Source organism: Macrobrachium rosenbergii, chromosome 42 (assembly GCF_040412425.1).
Source record: "Macrobrachium rosenbergii isolate ZJJX-2024 chromosome 42, ASM4041242v1, whole genome shotgun sequence".
Lineage (NCBI taxonomy): Eukaryota > Metazoa > Arthropoda > Malacostraca > Decapoda > Palaemonidae > Macrobrachium > Macrobrachium rosenbergii.
The window spans coordinates 8,124,970-8,143,871 of record NC_089782.1 but is presented as its reverse complement, the minus strand read 5'-3'; the positions used below and the strand labels follow the sequence as shown (position 1 = coordinate 8,143,871).

The following is an 18,902-nucleotide window of genomic DNA, read 5'->3' as shown; positions in this document are numbered from 1 at the left end:
AAAGTATCTTAAGTAATGCCTACAGCGCACCGCATGAGGTGCACTGATGGCACTAACCCCCTACGAGGAGTAAATGTATGTATTTCTGGAATTTCTACAGCAACTGTTAGGGAAAACAAGGTGTCGTAAGAGCAAAGTGTCTAATCCTGCTTGTAATGCATTACAGTTCCGCATATCTGTCGGGAATTAGCCACGAGTTTGTTTCATATTCGTTACTCATATGTCACCGTCTTTTAAAATAATGCTCTGGCAATGCAGGGAATTGTAGTCACCAGTGGGAACATTTGTGTTAGTGTTTGCAGATACCATAAGAAATTTCATAGATATACAGATGGTTTCCTTTCAACAGCCATAGGGTGGTTAATTTTTTTTTTTTTTTTATAAAAATTAATTAGCAGCAGTTGCAGACACACTGGATCGTGTTGACATTAGAGCTTGTTTGCGTAGGATGCTACAGTGGAAAAACTTTATTAGAGAAATGACAACGAAAAGTTATCACTGGGACACATTTTCATTTGGTGATTAAAAAATGAGGACTGGCCAGGGCTAGTCAAGTGGTCTATATGCCAACTTTATGTTTAAAGCTGCACATTGTAACTGTAAGAAAATACGGCGAAAGGAAAAAAGAAAAAGGAGCAACAAATTCACTAGAAGACCACTATGATGTAATCACATTACCGCGTACCATCATCTGTGCCCTGACCTATTATCTGACGTAAACTATTACATAACTATTTGTTATCTACAAGTCATTTCCCCATGACAGCAATATTTCAATATTTCTGACTGAAGGTGATAAAATATTCCAGTGGACTCATTACTGTGTGAAAGTAGAAAAGCTTTAATATATTTTCATTTGGCCACTTCCTTTATTTGTACTTACGACTTATTTGTCGCTGTTTGGAATAGGCTATGACGCAGTCTACAAAATATCCACATAAACATATAAAACCAGAAGAACTAGCTATAATAATTATATCTAAGTAAATATTCATAGTAAAATGCCCAAACCTTGTTATTCAGTATCAAACAACATCTAAAAATGAAATAGACCTTCAGCATTGTCAAGGTTGTCAAGCTTCAGAAGACCGGGACGATGATTTCAGAGCATTAGTAGGAAAATAAAACAAACGAAATTTGATAGGTCGCATAGCCCGAAGCTGAAAAAAATGACTAAGCATAAAAGTGGATGGAATGGTATTACAACATTTAAAGTCCTCTTCAAAGTATTTGAATGTAATATAAGTGCAGATAAGAAACTATATGCGCCTCACAACGTAACTGATCTCGTGTGACTAAAGTTGACCGTTATCTTTGTCAGCGCCTCTGCTAATCACGGGCCTTGGGACAACCGTTATAAAGAAGCTGCTGAGACAATTTTTCACTATTTCTCTTCCAAGACTCCTTAAACTTCGCCTAGTGCAACAGTTCCTGTTGTCACAAAACGAATTTCACAAGATATGAAGACAGCCTGCCTACTATTGCTCCTAGCAGTTGGTAAGTAGTCTAGCAGAACTGTTAATTAAGCCTAGACATACTACAGTATAGACTCATCTTTAAAGAACTAAAACAATTTTCTTTGGCGCCATCAAATTACAGTACTTCTTTTTTACCAATCATGAGTTGGTCAAAATCGCAACTTGAATGACATTTAATTCAGTGCTTGTGTAAATCACCATGAACCTTACTTAATCTTTGATAATATCAAGAAATAAAAGCTCAACCTTCCATACATGCAATAATGATGATTTGCAGAACATAGTTTGATAAGTGGGATCAAACTCCTTCTTGTAATCAACAAAAGGCATCAGAAATGGATTCTTAAATTCAGTGCACTACTGCACAATATTTCTTAACACCAATTGTTGATTTGTATAACTCATGTCTTTTCTAAAGCTAGCATGCTCATCTCTAAGCTTTTTGTCAGTTTCTCTCTCCAGCTTACTGAAAATAAGCATACTGAATGTTTGTGTTGCAATCATCAGGTTTTGCTTCCTCTTTCCATTCAGTTAAAATCAAGGCTGTAGTGATTTCATCCTAGCTCTGGCACGCATTTTCCTCATTTACATTTTACCAATTGATAATTCATCGATAATTCTGCGAACTACTAGATGAACACATCTTGTCAACATCATAATTTTATTTGTCCAAATATTCTCTCTTATGTTTTCTCGATTTCGTTCAACATTGCTATCTGCACTTGGTCATTTAGCACGTCTTCTTGTGTTCTAAGTCTCCTCTTTGAAATCTGTCTACATAATACGTTTGCTCTCATATCTAAGATGTCTGACATGGACTTCAGGGGACAGTCTCTGAGCCTGGTTTAAATGAACAATGATTGACTAAAAGGTTCTGTTATTCTGGACCCTTGAGAAGTAGTATTAACTCTACAGAAAGACAGGAAAGGCACTACGGCCATCGGACCACATGCACTTAGCCCAAAAGGAACTTGGTCCAGACATTGTACCTTAGAGCGGCAATTCAATATCATTAGTTAAATATAATCTGTAACAACCAAAATCTATTAATAAGTAACATCTATCTTATCTTAAACGTGAAGCATGGCAAGAATTCTGAGCCATACCATTATCACAGTGAAACAACATTTCCTCTGTAAGGTTAAAATGGCACAGATACAAATCAGTCTCATACAATGTCGTAAAGGCTCTCTGGAATTATATGCATTTAAATACTCCAGAACTACTTAGGTAGCAGTGTATTTTACCACATTATTGAACTCGAAGTAAAACTTAACGTCTGATTGTTGATCAAATGAGACAACAAATCTTATATGTTACCAATAAATGTATGGGATACCCTTTGTTTTGCAGAATCATTCTGATAATGGTATTAATAGGATTATTTGTTTGTTAATAGTCGATCCTTATATCAAAATGAACTATCTTACAGGGCCAAGTCTAACATAATATTTTAATGATAAAATATCTTTCTAATAACAAAAGAAATTTGCATATATGTTCCATGCTATCTCTCTTTGCAGTGCAACCAATTTCCCTTCTGTAAGAAAAAAGAAACAGGAAATTCACAGAGCAGTTTCGTTTTATTGGTCACTCATTATCACTGTTAGTATTGCAAAATAAAATTAAATAAAACCATTAAAATGATGAAAATGAAACTAAACAACCATTTAGAAGGACACCTTCACTAACGAATAATGGAAGCAGAATTTCAGGAAACTATGAACTTCCTGTGCCTAAAAAGCTAAGTGGAAACCATGTAGCTATGCTTGGATTTTGGTTGTATTCGATATATTTCCTTTCCCTGCAATAGCTGCAGCCAAGCCGGAAGGCCTCATTGGCATGCCCTGGCAGCCTACCAGTCTAATTTCTTAATTGTAGGCTGTCAGGATACGTTAATGAAATCTTCAGACTCGTTGACTTTGGCTATATTAGAAAAATAAATAGATAAAATTTTACAGCATTCATAATTCTCGCCCCTGTAGATTTGAGAAGTCTGCTTTGGTCAATCTTTTTTTCCCATGTAGTTAAAAACTCCGCTCAAACTCTTCTTGATTAGAATCTAGGTATGGATTGGGCTGAACAAAACATAAATCGTACCAGGGCAAGCCCTATCTTTTGCCTCCTGCAACGTAACAAATAAAATGACCAGAGTTAACAAGAAACTGAGGTTGAAGTCTACAGTGCTTTTTTGAAGAACTGGGAGTCTCATAGAACTGTGATTGTAACCTCCAGGAGCTTATGGCCAGTCGTGTATGGGAAGGTGTGGGGACAAAGATGACACCCAGCCCTGCCAATGCAGCTCCACCTGCGAAAAGTTTCACGACTGTTGTGATGATTACCACAAAGTCTGCTACAGCTGCAAAGGTCGTTGTGGAGAGCACTTCCTCCATTCCAAACCTTGTCAGTGTAATGATGACTGCTCTTCTCATGGTAACTGTTGTAAGGACTTCCATGATGTTTGCAGAGGTAAGTTCATTGATGTACAAAGTTTCTGCAATAAAACCATATGTTAGTCCAAGTGTTGTAGTACTGGCAACTTTCTTAATTTCATCTCTACTTTTGCAGAAACGTCTTCACTTTCCTTTTCTAGCAAAATTTTTTTCACAGAGGGATCATTTGTTTTACAACAGTGAGTCTTATTTTCATTCATGAATCAAGAAAAATATGCTTTAAGGACCAAAGAGAAAACACCTTGGGTAATTCTTCATGATGAAATGACTTTTAAAAAGAACAAGATTACCCTTCTATTACTTCCAAAGAAATGAAAGGAATAAATAAAATAGTACAAATCTAAAATGGCATCATGGTACAACACTCAGTTTATTGTGTCACCTTTTTGTTACTTTACATTCACCAGCTGACTTTGGGATGTAGTAATTAACATATACAGTATTATATATCAAGCAGTGACGCCTCTGGTTTAAATTAGGCTCCAAAGTTCATTAACCAACAGCTCATTTAAATGTTGCAGGAGTTTCTTGCTAAAACCGGTAAACGATTCAAACATCGATAATCTAGTTTTTTTACAGTTTAGCATTCTCCATCGATCTGGTCAGAAATATATATGCGAATGATAAAAAGGTCATTTGCAGTCATATCATTGCTCTAAGAAGATAAAGCTAAATGGAAGAAAGTAATAATGTGTTTTTTCCAGATTTAAATTCTGTGTGTTTGATGATTTTGAGGTGCCATTTATCAAATGGCTAGCAAGATTTATATTAAGATTAATCCCTAAAAGCAATCTTATCCTTTACCACAGTCATCTTTCAACTCCTGATTAATGAATGAATGCCCTGTGCTAAATCTTCCACGACAATGGTAGCGTCCTACACCCACAAAGAAGGCTCGTTAAGCAGCCCACTGAGCCTTCCTACACAGTACACAATTCACCTCTCTGTCTTGCATGCATTCTCACGCTTTCCGTGTATGTACATTGTATGCACACACACATATATATATATATATATATATATATATATATATATATATATATATATATATATATATATATATATATATATATATACAATATATATATATTTATATATGTGTGTGTGAATTTATATTTGTGCATATAATGTACATACACGGAAATATGAGAATTTATATATATACACACACACATATATATATATATATATATATATATATATATATATATATATATATATATATATATATATATATATATATATATATATATATATATATATATATATATATATATATGTGTATGTATGTATATATAAATTTAGTCCGTCAGGACTTCAGTGCAATACACACACACACACACATAAATATGTATATTCGAGTAACTTTTAATTACTAATAAACAGGCAATGTTTATATCACCCACCAGCATTTTTTCACTCTCTTAACAGTGGCTCGATGAAAATGAACAAGCATTGCTTTCCCTCATTTGAAACAAGTACAGTTTAATGATCATTCTATAACCCTGACGGAACTGGGGTACACAAGCCAAGGCGTGTCTTCTTAAGTTGTTTTGCTCACATCTCTCGCGATTCCATCATTAACTCGGGTTCCAGACTAACTTCCAGTAGTTTTGTCTTTCTGTCCCAGCTGTTATTTTCAAGGTCTAGAGAATAGCATTCTCCAGACGTTATTAGTTAGTTTCATGACAATGGGAGTCTCGTTCCAAGAAGCAATTTGTTTAACTCTGCTCCAGCATCATCAACGACCGAAATTGCTCTCAATTCCCGGTCCTTCAGAATTTTCTCCTTTCTGATTCATAACACTGTTGTGTGTGATATGAATCGTATACCCATGAAGAATGCAAGGACCGCTCAGAACAGTGTGAATCCTACAGTAAAATGGTGGTGAAAGGGAAAACAAAGTGAAAATGAGTTCGAGTAAAAGAAAAGCTGAATAAATAAGGTTGCTAATTTTCCTTGCTGATACATTGGCATTCATTTAATGTACATATACATATATTTATATATATGTATACATATACAGTATAATTATATATGTATATATATATATATATATATATGTGTATATATATATATATATATATATATATATATATATATATATTCATATATATATAAATATATAAATGTATGTATGTATGTATGCATATATATATATATATATATATATATATATATATATATATATATATATAGTATATATATATATATATATATATATATATATATATATATATATATATATATATATATATATATATATATATTACTAACAGGACCTCATTGAAACTGGATGGTATCTAGCGGGGATATTTATTCAAGCCAGGCTACAAGCTTTCCAGGACTAACAGTCCTCATTGGCAAGTATCCGTAGATACCATCCAGTTTCAATGAGGCCCTGTTAGTAATTGTATTAGTGCATAGAACACTTGTGTAAGTGATAAAGTTAATACATACACACACACACACACACACACACACACATATATATATATATATATATATATATATATATATATATATATATACATATACATATATACGTAATGGCTGGAAAGTGTGTCGAATTGAAAAGTATACATCTTCGTAATTATGAAGAGATTGATGGTTGAATAAAATGTAAAACAACTTATGAAGACTTTTTTAGATTAGAATAAAATGAAGAAAATGAGTGGGGAAATAACTAAAAAAGTATTCATTTCCTTTATTATTAATAGGGAAACCCAGTCAGAATTATTGCCTCGCTAAAAAACAAAACGACTTGGTCATAATAACGATAATAGTAATGGTACTGATTATCATTATCGCTATCATCATCACTATATACCCCATAAGTCTGACGACCTTGGCATCTGAGGTCATGAAAATACCGTTTGTGGCTGTGAGCTTTCCCAACTGTTCGATTCACAGCAAATTCTTTTCAATGATATAACTGTTTCTAGGAAAGCTGAAATTGAGAACTATATATACGTCCACCATATTTAGAAAATAGAGTATGGTGACCAAGAGTCTGAACGATAATCTTGGTATGAAAAAACATTTTCTGAGTTTTGATTCTGTTTAGAAGCAAAGGAAATCAGAACAAGTGCATGACATTACCAGCAATAATATTGCAGATGTTCATGACTTTAAAGATATATATATTCGTGAATCATACAGACATTTTATATCAGCGATAAACGAGATATGAGAAGCAAATAAAATCAACTCATCTCCGGAAATTATCAGATACAGACTAAAACAGATCAAAATATTTTTGAATATTAATCTTAACCACACTTGTGGGAACTTCAATTACTTTAATCAACATCTATTCCTGTAAAAAGTTTATTTTACTTACATTTGAGTATGGGGATGAAGGTTTTTCTAAGTTAGGATGACAAAAACTTTACATTTGATAGGAATAAATGCACCGAAATGTAATGTCTGACTAAAAATCAACTATAAAACCAGAATTAGTTGGGGAGCTAAAGTTCTTATAAACTTGATTTGTTTTTCTTATTAAGAACCGCAGTCGTAACAGCACTGGCCAACGATTTGTACTTGCAGGAAGGGTTTCGGACGAAGAGTTAAGGGAGCTGACAGAGGTTCTCCTGTCAGTTGATGTCAATAATGTTGGGCTCTACATCATCGTTGACCACCAGGGCCACGGCTCCTCTGGGGATCTGGCATCTAGGCCGTAAGAACCTTTTGTACCTGAACTTTTTATACCTCTCACTTGGAATAATGACGTCAGTGTTCGATGAGGAAATGAGAGTGATCGCTCACTAGGAAGAAACTTGACGTTAAAATGACGTGAATAATGCTCTTATTGTTTCTTTACGTTTTCGCTCGCAGCTACTTTGCGCACGTCCCCGAAGAAGTTTTAACTCGGCCAACATACGCAGCCCTCATTAACCTTCAAGACAACTATAACCCCGACGTCAGCGTGGCCGAGGTCATCGAACCCGGAGAAGTCGCTGAACAGGAGGCCTTCCTCGATGCGATCATGGCCACGGAGGTCATGGCAATGGCGCAGTCGTTTATTATCGAAAACCGTGAGTATTCTTACTGATGGTAACTTTTGAAAAGGGGAAATATGCTTTTGGAATTCGGGAATAAGAACTTCACAGACATGTTTTGCATGCAAGTTTGTTTACATTGATAATATACGCACACTTGATAATATGTGTACGCTTATCTACCGATTAACTTTGCTAGAATACAAGACCTACCTCCCGTAACTTTGGTTATCATTACGTCAACGAACCCTAATTTGATGCAAAACACGCGTGCACGCGCACACTCACTCACACCAACATATATATATATATATATATATATATATATATATATATATATATATATATATATATATGTATGTATATATATATATATATATATATATATATATATATATATATATATATATATATATATATATATATATATATATATATATATATAAATGTATGTATGCATGTATATATATACATACAGTACATATATATATACATACATACATACATACATACATACATACATACATACATACATACATACATACATACATACATACATACATATTAAGGCCATGTTTAAGACTGTAACTACTTCATATAGGCAATCTAAGCAGTATTAAAATGCAACACATGTGCAAACATATGTAATAGCTTTACTCTTCTGTTTTCATATACGAGACCGATTTCGATAAATAAAGAGTTTGTTTAATATAATTTTTTAAATGCTCATCTTGCAAAAATTGTTATTGTTTATTAGAAAAAAAAAGAGAATTATTGAGTTGAACTTTTATAACATTTTTTTGTTGTCAGTCACCTCCTCGTCCCTGCTTCTGAACGGTTGATCCTAATCCTCTGTAAAACCTCTTAACTATTTAACCCTGTTTTGGCAGTTCTACTAATTCTTCGGTAGTGTTGGATTCCAGGTACATATTTTTTCCTCTGTAATCCCCATCTGTCATTTCTCTGAGCTTTCTTTGTGAATTTATTTTATATTTCTTCAGTCTGCTAAGTAAAGGACTATAAGTTGACAGGCCTTGCAGCACTCCATTGTTTTTCTTTCCTTCATGGATTTTGTCTTTATTTACACATACACATACACACGCACACACACATAAACACACACACATAAAAACACATATATATATATATATATATATATACATATATATATATATATATATATATATATATATATATATATATATATATATATATATATATATATATATATATATATACATAGTCACGAAGTGATCAAGTACCTGGTTGTTAGACAACTATTAAATCCAAAAATTTACCTCATTTCAGCCAAATACCTAAAACCTCATAACAATAGTATTACGACTGAACACTCTAAAGATAACAGTGATCCCATAAAACTTCCTTAACACTTGAAAAATCAATCTAAGTTTATCAAGTTATGAGTGAGGCAATAACTATTGAGCAATAAATATACTAGAGGCAAAAGGGCATCACTCCATCAAACAACTATGATTGTTTCCCTGGTCCTAATTTACTTCAAAAACATGAAGGAGAACAGAACATGTTTATCACTTACCTTGTGCATACACAAATAACCATATTCATTGGTGGTCAAAAATGAAACACTGTGCTTTTAAAACTTTAAATACAAAAATTCATTTCTAAGTTCAAAAATTATAAGTAGAGTTCACAATCTCAAAAAACTTACTATTACTTGAAAACAATGTAAGATTCAATTAATTCTTAAACAAGATTAATTCACAAAACTTTATATTTATCAATAATTTACGTTAACTAAGCAAAATTCAAACTATTAAGATTTACTCCAGATTTGAAAAAGAAATCTTAATAAATGAAATCAACACAAGTTTTCAAAGAAATCTCAAGAAATGAAATCAACACAAGTATTCAGTGTTAAAGCATCAACACATATAAAGTGCTAACTAAAACAATGTTAAATCACCAACACAAAATCTTGGGTAACACTGTGAAATTATAAACACAAGCACACAAAAAGAAATGTAAAGACAAGAACATGTAAAAATGCACAAAAAGTTTATCAATAATAATTTCAATAAGGCAAAGTCTGTTTAAAGATTATATCTACCTTTTTAAAAAGATAACATCCACCTTTTTTTAAAAGATCACATTCATCTTTTTACCATGGTAAAAAATAAGTAAATACCACTTTACCTTATACAAGTCTCTGCACACCATTACACAACTCCTTTTTCCTCAGGTCTGTTACAATATATTCTCTCTTATATCATATTCTAACAGGGGAGCATTAAATATTATTAACAGTTCACAATTTTACACTTTTATATGAAGAGGGGATGAGAGAGAGAGAGAGAGAGAGAGAGAGAGAGAGAGAGAGAGAGAGAGAGAGAGAGAGAGAGAGGAACCACCCTATTTCTACCAGGTCTCTATCTGAACTGAATTTTATTTTAACAATATCTCCTATGAGGTTAAACCTGGGTTGCTAGTTAGGCATTTGAAGAAAGTGGTCACCCTGGAAGAAACAGGAATCAACTGAGTTTCTTCCCTGGGGAAGGAAAGGAAAAAACATATTCTTCCCCTGAAGAGGGAAAAAGACAGGGAAATTATTCCCTGGCTCAGAGAATTACATAGGCCTGCCTCTTATCTGAATGATTGACAACTTTCTGCCTTAATACTTGTGTAAACACACAGGCCTCTGAACTGGCCATGGTTATCAAACCTGTCAACCCATCTCCCTTTTGACTGATAACATAAGTGGCTTCTAGGATCTCTCTTGCATATCCATTTCCTGTCCACCTGAACAAACAAGCCTACAGGAAGATATTTTCAGCTATTACAGTCAATATATATGACAAACACAAAAGAAAACATATAAGCATTACCCAAAAACATAAATACTACAAAATCACCTTGTTATATTTCACAACCATAAGAAATATAGAAAATAACACACCAACAATACAGAAAACATATTACTTTTATAGAATACACAAATATCATTATAATATATATATATATATATATATATATATATATATAAAATATATATATATCATATATATATATATATATATATATATATATATATATATATATATATATATATATATATATATATATATATATATATATATATATATATATATATATATATATATATATATATATATATATGCACATGTTAATGTTAATCATGGGTCAGTGTGATTTTACAAGTATATATATATATATATATATATATATATATATATATATATATATATATATATATATATATATATATATATATATATATATATTATACTTCATGAGTTGTTAAAGTAACAGGCTGATGACAAAATTATACCGTAAGCTGTGCCGACTTAAGTTGACGTAAAGTATGAAAAGCAAACATTACATATACATTATTCATTCTCCTGTTAGGCTGTTAGCGTTTTTTCATGGATAAAATGTTTGTCGTAAACGACAACTAATTCTTGCATGTGATCATTCTCGATATTTTCAGAACTCTACCATGGGAGCTTGAGACAGAAAATAAAGGAAATATGGTTTGATCTGTACCCACGTGGTAGCAACAGTGCTGTTGGTTCCTCAGGCTTTGAGCACACTTTCGTTGGAGAGATAAAGCATAATGAAGTCGCGGGTTTTCACAACTGGGTTCATTTCTACTTGGAGGAGAAGCGAGGTAACCTTGATTACGAGGGCTGGAGCAAACTCGTCGACCTCTCTGATCAGGTCAGTCGCGAGTTCGTTTGATGCATAATCTGAACAAATTGAGCTTGACTGTCCTACATCACTAGGAAACCAAATGCCATGGACGTATTCATGTAACTCATATAAAGAGGGCGGACTCTTAGCTTCCCCAATTAAAGAATCCTTTTAATTTTCCAAGTTTTTCAAGGAGTAAGTCGATTAAGACCTAACTACAAGTGCAAAGGCTATTTAATTATTAAAACCTTATCTATTTCGTTTCAGCAAGGTTAAATCTCTTCAAATTATATAAAAAAGGCAATTTAAGCTTAATTTTTTCTACCAAACATAGAAACTAGGCCAAGGCATATGAGTTTTACGTTTAAAATTTCTCTCCTCTATTTTGTTTTCATATAGATGCAATTACATTTATAAAAACTTGGTAAAATCTAATTTTAATTAGCAGTCAACACACCTGAACACTCTTACTTTAAAAAAATAATAATAAATAAAATAAATCTGAAAATCCGCCCCTGTATGAGCTTGTTCGTATTTCATAGAGATCTACAAATACTGACTCTACGACAAAGATTAAAGCCCTGGTTGTACGATGTTATGATTTCTGTTGCAGTTAAAAATGTTCAAAGTCTGGATGGTGCTGAGTTTTCTCTTCCTGTGAGGGCATTTTATATTATATTATACTACATGTCTCTGTATGTAATTGCGTATAAAATAGTAGACAGACATGAATATATATATATATATATATATATATATACATATATATATATATATATATATATATATATATATATATATATATATATATATATATATATATATATATATATATACATACACACAAACAAACATACACACATATATATACATATATATATATATATATATATATATATATATATATATATATATATATATATATATAAATATATATATATATATATATATATATATATATATATATATATATATATATACACAAACAAACACACACACACATATATATATATATATATATATATATATATATATATATATATATATATATATATATATACACACACACACACACATATATATATATATATATATATATATATATATATATATATATATATATATATATATATATATATATATATATATATATATATATATATATATATATATATATATATATATATATATATATATATATATATATATATATATATATACTAATCATTGCCAAAGTCATCCTCTAACCATGAATCAAGCTCAGACCACTGTTACAGAAAAGCTCCAGAATTGTAGCTCTTCATCTACTACACAGAAGGCTCATCAGCAGTATTAAACCTAACATATACTGCGCCACTCATCTCTATCCGACATGCAGTCTCTTGCTTCCTTGAGACTTATAGCCCTTCCGTTCCGAGATCGTGTCCATATCATCTAGCTAACACGTTCTTTTTTTTTCCCCCTCTCCTCTTTCTTCCCTAAGCCCTGTGAAATTTGCACATTTTTCCACATGCCTGCTGTCCTTCACTTTCTCTGCGTGGCACATATCTTTACATTTTCACTACTTCAAGTTTTCCTAATTTTCTCTTGCTGAACAAACACTTCACACCAAAAGCTTTTACCTTTGTCAAAAATCCCTTAGCGCATTCTGATTTTGATTCCCTAGAAACTTCCATTCTCTTAAAAAAATATATTGAAATAGCCTGCTACCTTCCAGTTTCTCCGATTTTATGACTCATCTCTTTTTTATCCTATCAGTAACTGTTACATTTTCTCCCAGATACGACATAATGACCCACTTCCATTCTTCCTCCCAGTGATGCTCTTCATTTCTACACCCTCTTGGCTTACAGGGGCAGTAACTGCCTTCATCTTGCTGATGCTGATTTTGCACCCATGTAGTAGTATTCTTCTCTTACAATTTGTTCCAAACTCTTTTACCAACTTTTGCAGACTGTCCTCAGTGTTATTACATAACGTTGTATCATTAGCTAACATTCACCACTCCACACTTCATTCACTACATTTCTTATCCTCTTACCTCTTTTCTTACTGTTATTAAGAGAATATTAAACAACTCTAGAGACATGCCACACTCAGAACTAGTGTCACACTAAGCTAGTATCAAATAAAGTTCCAGTTGCTCTCGATAAATGACCTTTAATCTTCACATACTCAGCGCTTTCACATTATTTCTACATCAATCCTTATTGTCGTAAGGCTTACTCTAGGTCCACAAATGTTCCATACATCTTATTACTTTTACTCTTAAATTATTCACATAATGATTTCACACTGCCCTTCTCCATCAATCCTTTTGTTATCTGCTTTGTATTGTCAAAGTCTTGCCATATACCTTCCTAGGTATATTGATAATGTTATATCACTATAATCTTTATGCTCATCCCTATGGAAATTCCCTAATACAAAAATCCAATTGTTACTTTCACCATCCCTCGCAGCTTTTACCCTCCTTCCCAACATAATTATCTTACATATGTAAATCAACCAGTCTATCACTTTGCTATTACCATACGGCAGCATCTCACCTGTAATCCCATCAACTCCAGGGGTCTTTCAGCTTAACCACTTAGTTATCCCACTTACATTTGCAATGGTCACTTTCACCAGACTTCTCAAATTTAAAGTAGCTCATTCACTGCTCAAATCTGCCAATGTTCTTCCCTCCACATTCAACAGTTCTTCCAAATGGTAACTCTACTGCCATAACACTGCATACTTTACAAATATTATCTCAGTTTGTCTCTTTTTATAAAGATCCATTTGCTTATTGATCTTCCTCTTCAAAATTTACTTCATTCCAGTTAATTGTTTCTCTAAAGTATTTGTCAGGGTTAGTAATGAATTTTCATTACTCCTTTTGCTGTTACCCTTTCTTCTCGAGTACCTCACCAATCTTCTTGTGCACTGTGCTTGATCGCATGTGTCATAGGGCTGAACCGGAAAAGTCTCCTTTTTTTTTCTTTCAAACCTTTAATTTTATCATCATGCCGCTTACTGTTTTCTTTTCTGCTCTTTCGTGCTGATACTCAAAAACACTCCCTACCCACTAAGTGAGCTTTCTTTGAGTTTTACATGTTTCTCACTTACATTTCCAATTTAATATTGTTCCCAATCACTTTCTTACATGCTATTTCACCTTGTTTCTTATTAAACTCCCTTACCTTAATTCATTTACACACACGTAAACATACGCTTAAACACACACATACTCTCTGTCTGTCTCTCTCACACACACACATATATGTGTATATATTTTTGTGTGTGTATGTTTATGCGTCTGCACATTTTGAAGAGAATTCTTGTTTTGTAAGTAATGCTAACTTTTTGCTTTCTAAATACTTTTGGATCTGGGAATTTATTGTAGATTCTCAGAACAGCAAGTGAATCCAAAAATATCTAGTAAACTCAAGATTTCCCTCCGGTACAATTGTGCAACCTTGTGTAACCTTGGGAAAGCAAAATGGTGGGAGAAGAGTTTGTTAGATTTTATACTGGCTCAGAGTAAAAAGAGCAGGAAATTGACGGATGTAATGTAAGAAGAGGAATGATTGGAGCCATACCAGTTTGTTATTTGACTGAAGTAAAAGTTACGAGAAATGAAAGGGAATGTTAGAAAGGAGTGGGATAAGGCTGTAATTAGATTGGCAAGTGAGTTTGGTAAATGGGCTGGGTTAAAGACAGAAACTGAAGGAGTATATGAATGAATAAAATTTGAGGATGGGCTAATAGAGTTAGCAGGAAGTGTTTGTAGTTATAAGAAAACGGGAAGAGGGAACAAAAATAGTGAGTGGCGGGATGAGGAAATCAGAAATTTTGAGAAAGAAGAAGACATTATTTGAAATACAGCTGCAGGACAGGAGGGAGGAATTTGCGTAGGAATATAGGAGGATGGTTTGCGAGAAAAAGGAAGGCATGCGAAAGATGCTGTTTGAAGAGAACGCAGTCTTGGGTCAATACAGCGAACATCTTGAAGGTTCATTGAATGACACAAGAGTGGGAAATTTGCAATAAAGAGTGGGGTGTTATATGGAAAGGATGATAACTTTGCTGTGAACCCTACTTGTGGATTTTGTAATGAAAAGAGGTTGGAGATAGAAGAGAGTACTATTTGGAAGTGCGCAAGAGATGGAAGGGAGGAAGACCTAGGAGGAGATGGATAGAGGTGCTGGAAAGGAAGAGTCGCCACATCCTCGAAGCAAGAGATTGTGTGCAAAATAGTTGTGAATGGCACAATGTGTGCAGGAGGTACAACACGCTGCTGGTGAGCCTTCTGTGTCGGTGAATGAATCAACTAGTGTTACAGAAGTCTTATGCAAAGGGGGTTCATCCGTGAAACAGCAAATTAAGCGTAAATGCGGTAGAGATTTTCTCTTCTCCTTCCTTGGGAGTCACCCCTGTGAAGAAAATGGTGAAATAAGTATATGTATATACAGAGTATATATATATATATATATATATATATATATATATATATATATATATATATATATATATATATATATATATATATATATATATATATATATATATATACACACACACACACACACACACACACACACACACACATATATATATATATATATATATATATATATATATATATATATATATATATATTTATAAGTTTATCACTAATTCACATGAGACATTCTAGTTACTCAAGCATTCAACAACAAATATCCCTTTGAAATTATACATGATAAGTGTATATGCCTCTAACAGGGCTCGAAACTATGCCCTGTTAGTGACCTGTTCATTGAGCCATTTCTTCATAGTTCGGAAGTGATGTAAGGGAGGAGAGGAAGAAGAAGAAGAAGAAGAAGAAAAAAGAAGATAAAGAAAAAGAAAAAGAAGTTCTGGATAAATGATGTGAAAGTATTGGAGAGAAGGGTCAGAACAGACAGGAAGCCTGAGATTGCGTTCAAAATAGAGGTGAATAGCGCAGAATGTGCTCTTCATGAGCCCTGTGGGTAAGATAATGAAGCATCTAACGTTATGGAAGGTTCCTGGATACGAATTAAATCCACAATTCACCAGACGAAGTGTGAATGTGGCGGTGAACATTATGATTATTTTTTCGAAGGCCTCCACTGTCGAGGACACAGCTGAAGAAGAAAAAAAGAATTATATACACACACACACAAGTTCTTCTTTGAAGGGGTGGGTAGAGCTGTCGACTGGCACGCTGTTGGCCCATCGTTCGACTCTCCGAGCCGCCAATGAAGAATTAGAGGAATTTATTTCTGGTGATAGAAATTCATTTCTCGTCATAATGTGGTTCGGATTCCACAGTAAGCTGTAGGTCCCATTGCTAGGTAACCAGTTGGTTCTTAGTCATGTAAAAATAAATTTAATCCTTCGGGCCAGCCCTAGGAGAGCTGTTAACCAACTCAATGGTCTGGTTAAACTAAGGTATACTTATTTACACACACACACACACACACACACACACACACACACACACACACACACACACACACACATATATATATATATATATATATATATATATATATATATATATATATATATATATATATATATATATATATATATATATATATATATAGCATGTTTTCAGGAGTGTGTGGTAACTTTTGAACCGCAAAGATGTTGCACAAATTTTCAAGTTCCTTCAACAAATAGTGAGTCACCCATTAAAATGCAACACGGAGACTTAAGTCTTGTTTTTCAGATTTTAAGTAACAACTTCTATTCCCCGTGCAAGCGAAAACAGTCAAAAAGTTCGATTGATCAGTCCCAGAGAAAAGTGAGTAGAAAACTGAAGAAACCTTGGTAAAAGGAATTGTAACTCTCTGACTCTGGTATCACTATTGAAAGAAAATCCTGTAATGACCACAGCATGCGAAAGTAAGCAATCCCTGTAAAGATATGAAGACGTGAAAAAAATAAAAACGGAAGAAACTTAAATTTTCTTCAAAAATGACTCAAACTGCCGAGTACATCATAATCCTCTTTAGCAGGGATACTGTCAGCTGACAGGCAGCCACTACAAGCAGATTTACCGCCATCATTCTCATCACTGCCATTATAGAGCATTGTTTCTTCCAACAGGGTGAAATTATCGAAAACCACTTCCACTGGCTACATAAACCGAAAGCAATCGGAGGCATGTTTACAGGCACATCACCCGAGTTCGACATCGCCGTGTACACTGTCTGTTTCTTGGCGAGAGCGGACACCAATTGCCCAGTTCAGCTGAACGGCCATCGATTCCAAGTGGAAACTTGGACGATGAAATATTATGGCAAGGAGCTCGTTGGCAGCGCTTTTCCCAACATTTAGGGGCCATATTCGTAGTTTTGTTTACGTTTTACGTATATTTATTCCTCTATTGATTCACCCTTATTTATCCATTATTCTTTTCGCTTTGTTTTGTCTTTTTATTATATTTAAGTAATGTGCTTTGTGGAACCTTACTTTGTAATTTCATTACCTAAAGGCTTAGTCCATATAAATGCTTGCGCATTATGAATAATAATAATAATAATAATAATAATAATAATAATAATAATAATAATAATAATAATAATAATAATAAAATCGGAAATTGTACGTTTTAGAGTTTCTGTAGTACCATATATGTTACAAACAGGGTAAATGACGGTTCATCGTCTGTATGAAGCCTAATCCAGTTAAGGAAGTGGCAAGAAATAATACGATATTTATCAAGGCTAATCCAGTTAAACAAAAAGCAAGAAATTTTAGAAGCCCAACAAGCGGCGTTTGTCTGTAACCTCGCACCGGATGGGCAAAGTGGAAGCAGAAGAGCCGCGTTTCCATTCTTGAATGGTTATGTCACCCTGATGCAGCTAAAGAGGGCAAAGTACCTGAATGTTGAACATATGGTTTCAAGTGAAATAGGGCTTAACTCTCTGAAGTAAGCCAGCATGTACAGGAAGCCTCTCGGCTTGAAGCAAGTGGGAGTAATTGGTTTGGGATTTAACCTTTAGCGGCGCTTTCTTTCTTATGAGGATGATCGGTCTAAAATTAACTCCACAAGCACGCACAAACACAACGCATGTAGGCTATGTATGTATGTATGTGTATCATACATCCAGAACACATGTAGAATATATGGTTACAATAACCAAAGTAGTTGCTGTAGTTGAGGAGGGCAGTGTTCCGCTCTCGTTTGTTAGTCCAGGGATCCCAGCTGTCTTACTGTCCAGTGGCACTAACGCGCGATGGGTTCAAGAAAAAGGGCATAAGACTAGCAACCTCATCTT

The 18,902-nt window shown here is 33.5% G+C and overlaps 1 protein-coding gene across 1 annotated transcript; it reads left to right on the top strand.

Moving 5' to 3' along the window:
* Window positions 1-1,336: 1,336 nt before the first annotated feature.
* On the top strand, window positions 1,337-18,132 carry LOC136827613 (uridylate-specific endoribonuclease-like). The gene is made up of 6 exons (XM_067085088.1): window positions 1,337-1,497; window positions 3,714-3,947; window positions 7,484-7,613; window positions 7,772-7,971; window positions 11,423-11,652; window positions 17,728-18,132. The coding sequence occupies exons 1-6, from the start codon at window positions 1,461-1,463 to the stop codon at window positions 17,956-17,958; spliced, it is 1,062 nt and encodes a 353-aa protein (XP_066941189.1). The 5' UTR covers window positions 1,337-1,460; the 3' UTR covers window positions 17,959-18,132.
* Window positions 18,133-18,902: the final 770 nt, after the last annotated feature.